The sequence below is a fragment of the Panthera pardus genome, unplaced genomic scaffold (genome assembly GCF_024362965.1).
Source record: "Panthera pardus isolate Hobbes unplaced genomic scaffold, ASM2436296v1 HiC_scaffold_16, whole genome shotgun sequence".
In the NCBI taxonomy this organism is placed as follows: Eukaryota; Metazoa; Chordata; class Mammalia; order Carnivora; family Felidae; genus Panthera; species Panthera pardus.
The window spans coordinates 53,840,508-53,850,821 of record NW_026526721.1 but is presented as its reverse complement, the minus strand read 5'-3'; the positions used below and the strand labels follow the sequence as shown (position 1 = coordinate 53,850,821).

The 10,314-nt window shown below is 38.6% G+C and overlaps 1 protein-coding gene across 1 annotated transcript; it reads right to left on the bottom strand.

The window, feature by feature from the left end:
• Positions 1-8,240: 8,240 nt before the first annotated feature.
• CCDC54 (coiled-coil domain containing 54) lies at positions 8,241-9,544 on the bottom strand. The gene is given in 3 exon segments (XM_019448257.2): positions 8,241-8,753; positions 8,755-8,955; positions 8,957-9,544. Coding segments are annotated over 3 exon segments (999 nt in total). The 3' UTR covers positions 8,241-8,543.
• Between the last annotated feature and the right edge of the window lie 770 nt (positions 9,545-10,314).

Sequence of the window (10,314 nt, the reverse complement as noted above, 5' to 3'; positions counted from 1 at the left end):
GACAGAGGCAAAAAGGAGGGAGAAACCCATGGGTGGAAAAAGTAACACTTTATCAAAAATACAAAAAGAGAGATATGGAAAGAGAGCACTCCCATGTTCTAAAGAAGATGGTGAGAAGGAAGACAAGCTAAGAGTGATTCACTAGGTTTTATGTTAAATGTATTAATACAGGTTTTCTATTAAACTCTAACATATAACAAACTTTAACATATAAGCTACTTAAACAGTATTCACAGGTCTTCAACAATTTTTTAAGTTTTTATTTGTTTATTTTGAGAGAGATAGAGCACAAGTGGGGGAGGGACAGAGAAAGAGGGAGAGAGAGAATCCCAAGCAGGCTCCATGCTGCCAGTGCAGAGCCCCATGTGGGACTCGAACTCACAAAACTGTGAGATATGACCTGAGCCGAAACCAAGAATTGGACATTAAACCAATGGAGCCATCTAGGCGTCCCACAACTCCTCATCTTTTTAAAATACTTTAGCATTTAGAAGTACCATCTAAGGCTTCTCCTAGAAGAGTTTGTGTGTGTGAGTGTGTGTGTGAGCACAGGCACTTGCTTAATATTGTTACAACTATTTTTTTAGCTATAATTATAGGAACCAGAACAGTATCACTGACAGTAGGCAAAGAAATTAATCCAAAGGCTTACCTATACATATATATTTGATATAGATAAATATGTATACTTGATATAAATTTGAGACTATGTATATATATATATATATATATATATATATATACACACACACACACACACAAGTATGTATATATGTATATATATATATATATATATGCACATATTACCATATAATATTTGTACCTGATCCCTGATGAAATGCTCAGATAACAGAAGACCAACATGGCAAACTTTGGTGAGAAAGGTCAAAGTTTCAGAGATAACGGAACATGGATTTTGGTTGTATAGCCATAATGGCAGATTTCTTAACCTTGATCAATGCATTGCCCTACTTTAAGAAACATTAGGAATCCCACACAGATGGTGAGAGACTCAGTTAAAGGGGTCTTTGACCACTAGGCCAATGCATTTCCTGCTACATCTTGCTATTCATTCAGTTATCAGAATCCAATAATAATTCAATTGGCCTAAAGAGTACCAGGCTCAGTGTTTGGAGCCCTGGTATCTGGTCCAGACTGACAATAAGCTGGGTAGCTTTGAGGAACTCACTTATGCCTCTGGATTTCAGGTTCCTCCTCAGTGAGTTGAACTAACTTTCTGGTCCACAGTCTTTTTCTTCCTCAACCACTGGCTAGCTACCCATTCATAGTTACATATTAGTCAGGGTTCTGCAGAGAAATGGAACCAACAGGATAGATATAGATATATAGAAAGAGATTTATTATGAGGAATTAACTCATGCAATCACAGAGGCTGAGAAGTCCCATGATCTGCTATCTTCAAGCTGGAGGTCCAGGAAAGCTGGAGGTGTAGTTTTAGTCCAAACCTAAAGCCTTGAGAACAGAAGGAGCCAGTGGCATGAGTCCCAGTCTGAGTCTGAAGGCCTAAGAACAGCGCCTAAGTCCTGGTCTAAATCCAAAGGCCCAAAAACTAGGAATGCTAATGTCTGGCTGGATGCCCTTGCTCAAGAGAGTAAATTCACTCTTCCTCTACCTTTTTGTTCTGTTCAGACCCCAGCAGACTGGATGCCCACTGAATTGGAGAGGGCGAGCCTCTTCACTCAGTCTTCTGATTCAAATGCTAATATATTCTGGAAACATCCTCACAGACACACCCAGCAATAATGTTTTACCAGTTATCTGGGCATCTCTTGGCCCAATCACGCTGGCATAAAATTAACCATCACAAGTTATATGGGACATTTATTGAGTGCTTAGTATATCTCAGATGCTGAGCTAAGTGCTTTTCCTCATTTTATCCTCTGCACATAATTTTGCAGTATATTCTATTATTATCCCCAATTTAGAGAAAGGAAATTTTGCTTACAGAATTTAAGAAACTTAGCAAAGTCACACACCTAGTGCGTGACATAGCCCTCATTAATTCAGGCCTGTCTAATATCTAGATGTTTGTTCTTGGTCCCTACGTTATACTGCACCTTATAGTTAGGATTCTTAAATGGGTTAGGGATAAGTTTATGTCCCCTAAACCATGGATGTGTGATACTGGGAGGGAATAATTGGCAAAAATCTACCAGGAGATTTTACTTATTATTATTATTATTATCATTATCATTATTATTATTATTATTATTATTATTTTATTTTAGAGAAAGGGTGTGAGTGGGGGAGAGGGGCAGAGAGGGAGATAGAATTTATATATTTTTAAGTTTATTAATTTATTTTGAGAGCACTCATGAATGGAGGAGGGGCAGAGAGAGAGAGGGAGAGAGAGAATCCCAAGCAGGCTCCACACTGTCAGTGCAGAGCCCAATGTGGGGCCTGATCCCACAGCCCTGGGATCATGACCTGGGCCGAAATCAGGAGTCGGATGCTCAGCTAACTGAACTACCCAGGTGCCCCTCTACCAGGAGATTTTAAAAAGCCCCTTGGGGGTACCCCCACTTGAATATCACTGAGTTAGGTAATCTTTAGGTTTCTTTTCATAGCTAATATGTTTTTTTAATTCAAGTATAATTAACATACAATGTTATATTAGTTTCAATTCCACAATTTGATTCAACAGTTCTATACACTAGAGCTCCAATAGCTAACCTTTTATGACTTTAGGATCTTACTGCTGAGAAGGAAGGAAACTTTGATTGTTATCGGCTGCCACAAGATTGAATCTAGCAAATTCTATCACTCTTTGTTGTCCTCTAATAGCCTGCTTGAACTCATCAGTCATCAGTTCTTCTTTGCCTCCTTCAATAACTTACTGTCTTTAGACCAGCCTCTGATCAGAAACTTCATTAAGTCATCCCTGATTTGTCTTCTGATTATACCTCTTAGATAGCGTATTGAACATGCCAGCTGGGTTACCTATGGTGCTCCTCTAATGAGACTGCCATAGGAATAATTTTGTTAATATTGCTGTAACAACAAAGAACCATGTCACTGATGGCTGTGATCCAATTACAAACTGTACATCAAACAATTATTATCTTTATAGGTGGCAAATGTAAGTTGACTGAGGGTCACTATAACTGAGAGTGGTTGCCACATTTCAATTTTGGGATATCCAAAAAATGTGTGCCACCTTCCATCAGGACACTGTCTCGTGGGAACATCCTTTCTGAAGAGACTGGTGGAAAGAATATGTCATCAGAATCAGGCTATCACCTGGGTGCATTTTCATGCATCTCTTTTCCTGTCCTCAATAAGAGTTGAGAAGAGGGGGAGTATCTAAAAGTAGGAGCGGGGGAGGTGCCTGGGTGGATCAGTAGGTTGAGCGACCTACTTCAGCTCAGGTCATGATCTCACAGTTCGTGATTTTGGGCCCAGCATTAAGCTCTGTACTGACAGCTCAGAGCCTGGAGCCTGCTTCAGATTCTGTGTCTCCCTCTCTCTCTCTGCCTCTCCCCAGTTTGCACTCTGTCTCTCTCTCAAAAATAAATAAACATTAAAAAAATAATAAAAATGGGGGGGGATCCTTAACTAAAGAAAAAATTGGAAGAGTCCCGTTGAGAGCTGTTCCTAGAAGCTTGTGCCGATTCGTTAGAGCTAAAACATAACCAAGTGCAGGAAAAAGTTACGACCATCTGATTTGACAAACCCGCCCATGGACTGGGATGGTCATCCTTTTTCTGTGCTCATTATGTTTTCTACTCCAAATCTAAGCCACAGGCCAAAATAATTGGCAGCTGGAGAGAACACCACTGGAGAGTATGTTCTTCAGGATAGAACTGGTGTCTTTTCCATCTCTATTTCTTTATGTCTAGCTCAGCTAGTTCCTGGCATTGAGTCTGATTTCAGTAAATGTTGGTGAATGTTGTTTTTGAATGAACAGAATACTCTTAGTGTCTGTCCATGCAAGCAAGTATTCCAAACTGAACTAAGTTATTTATCTTAAACTGAGTCTCTCCCTTTCCCCTCAAATACTTTTCTCTGATGCTTATTTTTATAGTGTGCAATTAAAGGTTGGCGAACGGCTGTTACAGATGATGGAATATTGGTTGAATGCCCAGACAGGAGGAGAGCTTCACACCCTGTCTTATTCTTATCACACTATCTTTGGATAAGGGAGTCAAAGGTTGGTTTTCAGCCTTTGTATTTAGCGCATCACTTGGTTCATTATTTGTCTGAACTCTTTTATGACTAACAAAAGTATTGAATGTGAGCTCCTTGAGGCAGGGTCCGTGGCCCCTGTTAACTTCCAGTCTAGCAAAGGAAGGAAATGACTACCATTTGTTAAGTATCCACTGAGTCAAACACTGTTCTGAGGAGGTTATACACATGCTCTCATTTAATTAACACAACAGCCTTAAGAGATAAATTGTTCTCAATTTAGATTTGAGAAAACTGAAGAACACAGGTCTTAAGGAATTTGCCAAAATCACAGTTAATGAAGTTTACCATTGTACACCTGCTTCTAGCACAGTGCCTATTACATAATAAATGTTCAGGAAACAACTGTTCTAAGATCTATTCTGCTTTGAATGTCCTTACGCTTCTACTATTGAGTGCTACCTTCCTATTTAATGTATCTAATTTAATAGTAACAATGATCTGAGACATTTTGATGAATGTACAATGGTTTCATGTTTGGCATACATTATAAACATTCATCTAGTTATATTTATACCCACTTTTTTGGTAGAGAGAAATGGTGTTTTCTTCTCTGTCTTTTTTTTCATTCAAAAACATTTACTGAGAACTTATCAGTAAAACTGATTTTGGTGTTCAAGGTAAACAGGTAAGTTTCTTTTCTTCTTCTTCTTCTTCTCCTTCTTCACTGAACAGCTAAGTTTCTATCTCTATCATAAACAGCTCAAGTTTTGTGAGGGAGGCAGACATGTGAACACAAAATGACAATGTGGTGAAAATAAATACTATTCTCTGTTTTCCTATCTCTCTCTCTCTGTTGATACAAAACCAATAGCAACACGGGTGGGGGTTGTTGAGGAAGTCTCCAATTCTGCCTCAAGAGTCTGAGGTATAGGGTAAGGATCAGAGACTGTCTGTCTGTCCCTTCAAAAATAAACATTAAAAAAAAATCACACTTTTAAAATTGGATTATGGACATTCTGGAGGCTGGAGTAACCAAGCAGGAACACTTTTCATTTATAAAGAGGTAAAATTAAAGCCTGAACCAGGGGACAGAGACGGAGGATGGATTCCATGAAGAGTTGGAAGATAAACAGGAAAATATTTGATGATTAATACATCAAATGAAGGAGGAAAAGATGAGAGTAATTCCCAGTTTGGGGATATGGATAACGTGTGCTATGATTCTGGCAGAGACATGAGTTTGAATCAGAAGTGTTATTAAGGCTAATTTTAAGAGTAAGGAGTTTGTGACTGTCATAGACACCCAAGTGATGAAGACAAGTCACTTGAAATGAAAGCTCAGTAGGTCTCCAGAGAGGCTGGATTAGGAATACTTTGATTTGAACACCATTAAAGTGAATCATCATACTTTCAAGGGAATGAGTAGTGGTAGAGGGATCTGCCAGAGTGATGGGGAGAGGACCAGAAGAGAGAGGACTGTTGTGGAAGACATGATCATATGAGCTGTGGAGAGAATGGGAGGGTAGTAGTTAAGGACAGGGAGGTTGGGTCTTTTCTTCAAAGAGATCAGCCAGACAGGAGGGGAACACAAGGGAACACAGCACATATTTTTGTAAGTTGAGTACAAAGGACTGGTAGGGGGTGGTTAAGACGGAGGGATGAAGAGGGCTAATGATAGAGACCCTGCAAACCACCGGAAGGGAAATATGGGCAAGAAAGACATCATTTCCTCTGAGTCAAGTGAGATGGAGGTGAGTTGGCTGAGAAGCAGGTTAATTTGAAAGCAAGCAAGCACTGGGGAAAACTTTGCTCACATGTAGTTCCAAGTTGAGTTATAATTTTAATGAGTCATGTGAGATCTCATGTAGGTGATGATAATAAATAATTGACTCAAAAGTAGAATTCTCCCTGTCCTTACTGGGAAGTTATGTGAATCAACAGGTCAAATGGTCATCATCTCTGGGGAAAGTCTGAGACCATGAGAAAATCATGTAGTATTCCTCTCACTTTCTGCTCCTCTAACATTCTTCTGTAGGTAAAAAACAAAAACAAAAACAAAAACAAAAAACAAAACCCAGAAGGTTAAAATGAATATGGTAAGGAATCCCTGAAGAGAAAAATGAGATCCATAAAGGGGTTGAAATAGGCTATCAGTGCTTTACATTTATAAAATGCCTGGTAGCTTTTATTTCCCATGTTCCCTACTGGCCCCACTCCTGCACCCTTCCTGGCATGCTGCCCTCACCACCTCCTCCTCACCTAAGCTCCTTACTACAAGGCTCATCGACCCTCTTTCCTCTCTAATACCAGGAGCACTTTTGCTTTTTTCCATCACCATCTATTGTACATTAGTTGTGCATTTTGTTTGTCCCATTTGATGTGATGTGTCTATAGTACAGGGAATGTCTCCTTTTTCTTTTATCCTCCATGATCCCTTGCCATTAGCAAACACTGAAGACTTATTTACTAAATTAATATGATTTGCTTTTAATACATGACAAAACAAAGCTAGCTGAGATGAAATAACAGAGGTTGTAGGTGTAGAATTTGTTCAGAGGTAAGCTCTTCCAGTTCCCAGCCCTCTGTTGTTTCCCTAATTCTTTGCCTCTCTAGAACCATTAAGCAAGTGCTAGGGGGCATGTAAGGGGAGAGAGTGAATGTGTGCATTAATACAGAAGCCCAGATGACCCAGGCAAACATCAGCTGAGTCACTTTTTACTCTCCCAGAAGCAAGTTGTTATGTCATTTATCTTTGTCACAGCCTATCTTGCCTTGTACTCTACGATGTGAGGGTCACACACAACGTGCCGAACTAGAACTCTTGTTGTTCTTGTATCTCTGATGGTGAAGAAATACATACAGATTTCTAGTGCCCTTGCCAGAGTGATACTTTACCATATTATCTCAGCTATCCCATTTAAAACAAACTACTTCATATACAGTCTTATTCTGAGTAGGTATAGGACTATCATCCATGCTGCACCTGTCGCACATTGACATATTTTATTTTTTTAAGTTTATTTATTTTGAAAGAGAGAGAGAGAGAGCACACATGAGCAGAGAAGTGGCAGAAAGAGGGGGAGAAAGAGTCCCAAGCCGGCTTGAAGCTGTCAGCACAGAGCCCGATGCGGGACTTGAACTCAAGAACCATGAGATCATGACCTGAGCCAAAGTCAGATGCTTAACCGACTGAGCCACCCAGGCGCCCCACATTGACAGATTTTAAAAGTTATTTTGTATATACATCTTATCATAAATTAGTAAAGAAAGATCAAATAAAATGCATTGGGAAGTAAAAGAAGTTATAATGTATAATTACTACCAGGCGGGCACCAGACAGTACTGTCTTCTTATCCTCCTTCTCCCTTAGTTTCCTCTATACCCACCTTAGCTTCTTTTTCCTCATTTGAAACTGGGTTGTTCTTAACTAACTGCCAGAACCCTCCTTTCAAGTTCTTAGCTGAGAATAATTTAAAGTAGCACACTTACCAAGAATATTTGTAGTATAACAGCACAGGACTTTCTATTGACAGCAGATTTCATTTACTGAGTTAAGTGGTGAGGGAAACACTTTTTTGCAGCTATTCTGCATGATATTTAGAAAAATTACATCAGGATCGCAATAACCTATTATATCTAAAAATGAAGCCCACCCTGGATATGTAGTATATGACTCATAAAAAAAAAAGACATTGTCATATAAGAATTTGTGTAGCATAGTGTTGAGATTTTACTTGGTTCACACATGCCTCTTTAGTGGTTCCCTTTTCCTCTGTATCAAACCTACAAGACATGGTATTTGTCTCACTTCATGAAAATGTAAAAAATACCCAGTAGCATCCCTCTTTGTTTGATGGAGATAAAGCTGAAGTTGAAAGAAAAAAAAAATACCATTTTTGCAATGAATATTTTCCTGGCAGTAACTTGTTCTTTCAGTGCCCTTTATTTTTATAATTCTAACTTTAGTAGCTTTGATAGTGGCTATCTTTTCCATTGCATGCTGTTTAAAATTTTGTTAGTGGAGTCTGTCTCTGGTATTACAGATCTTATCTACAAAGGCCACTAAGACAAGAGGACATAGAAAACTGATGTGGGGACTACCAAATGTGCTCTTTATTCCCTTGACTTCTTTATTCTTTCCTTCCAATGATCTATAACACAGGCACTGGGTGAGTCCTCATGACTTGCCTGTGAGAAAACAAGAACACTGACAGAAAATACATCACAATTGTCCATTGGGATGATATATCTTGCCTGAGACACATAAAAACTTCATAGGCCGTAAGCCTACAGTGAACAAACTGCCAAGGAGTTCACAACCACTGCAAAGATGTGTCAATGCTTGGAACAACCAAGTTACATTTATTTTGTGCCAAACAAAGCAGAAAATGACTCTATAGTTGAGTTACTTCCTCTTTTGAGAAACCAAAAAGACAATAAACATAGTTGAAAACAGAGAGACAGAATGCCGTCAAACTCGCAATAGGCCTAGTGAAGGGACAATATCTCTGGGTTATGAGTTGTGGTTCCTCAGGAGGGATGGTTGGCCTAGAAAGAAGCCCCTGGATGAATTCCTGTAACTTGGTAGCTTCACCAAGGTAACTTGGTGAAAAATCTCCACTTTCCTTCATGGACAAAAGTTAGCTTGATCCATGTACTAAAGTCTGGATAAATATAAATATTTGACTTTGCTTTTCTAAGGCTTCTTAATGCATTTTGGTCATTACTTTTTTTCAGAGTTTTAGTTTTGGAGGAAATTGTTTTCTTCTCAAGATGATCAGTGGGCTCAGGACAACTGGGCACTTTTTTCTGGTTCTGCTGAAGAGATTCTGTCGTGTGTAGAAGCCAATGTGTTTTTCAAAGTTTCTGGTTGTATGAGTTTGTGAAGCTGTTCTATGATCTCTTTACCCAGAAGTTCTCCTTCCAGAACTTCTAAACGATGTATGCTGGAGCAACAATTCTGGCTTTCCAGTTCTGTTACCTTCTTCTTTAAAGCATCAATGTGTTTCTTCGTAGAGAAGATATCTTTAGTTACTGTACATTGTTTGTCTTCATTAATATTCATTCTGGTTTCCAGTATCTCCATCTGCTTCTGATAAAAGTCAGTATTTTCCTGCATTTTGGATACCACACTGAGAATGTCAGTCATTTGGCTGAGGAGTTCAATTTGGGCAGTTTTAATATCTTGGAGCATTACTGTAAGATTCATTTCTTCATCAGTACTCATGTCATCTTGATCACAATCATAGGAAGTCATAGTTGGATGTCTAATTGAATCTGGGTGGTTCTTACATTTATGGTAAACATTTTTAAGAGCTTGTCGGATCTTGGAGAGATTTGAAGTCCACATCTGCCCAGCAGCAGCTTTTACCCTTTTGGTTTAAAGTTTGTACATCTTTAATAATAAAACCAGAGCAGGAAACCTGACCACAGTCAAAAGAAGCAGTATCAGAATGAAATGGCCTTTTTCTTACTGTTTGTTGGATGTCCAACTATTTGTTGTACTATTTGTTTCCTCGTAACATCATAGAAAGCCCTATGGAGAACATCAGGGGCAATAGTAGGCACTCTTAGGTTGTTAGCTTCTTATGGGGATATCCAACTGGAGAGCTCTGTGAAGTAATGGTCAGCTGCATGGAATCTTTCATTTGGTAATCATTCACCTGGTGCTGATGTCACAATGGTTACTGGCTTAGAATACATTTAACCATAGGGCAGTGATTCTCAAAACTTTTGGTCACAGGACACTTTTCACTTGCAAGAATTGAGGAATGCCTTTTTTTATGTAGCTTATGTCAAATGATATTCCATCTTAGAAATTAAAACTAAGGAAGACTTAAGATGTCAACTTATTAAAATAAAAAAGCAGTTAAACTCATTAAATCTTAAAACAAATGACACATTTTAATGAAAAATAATTATATTTTCCAAAAGAAAAGAAGTGGATGTCATTGTTTACATATTTGCAAATGTTTTAAATTCCTGGGTTAATGGAAGACACCTAGATTCTCATATCTGCTTCTGCAATATTTCTGCTGTGATATGTTGTTTTGGTTGAAGGATATGAAGAAAATATGTCCTCACAGAGATATGTAAGTGGAAAAGAGAAAGTATTTTTTTTTAACATTTATTCATTTTTGAGAGACCGAGAGCGAGCGGGGAAGG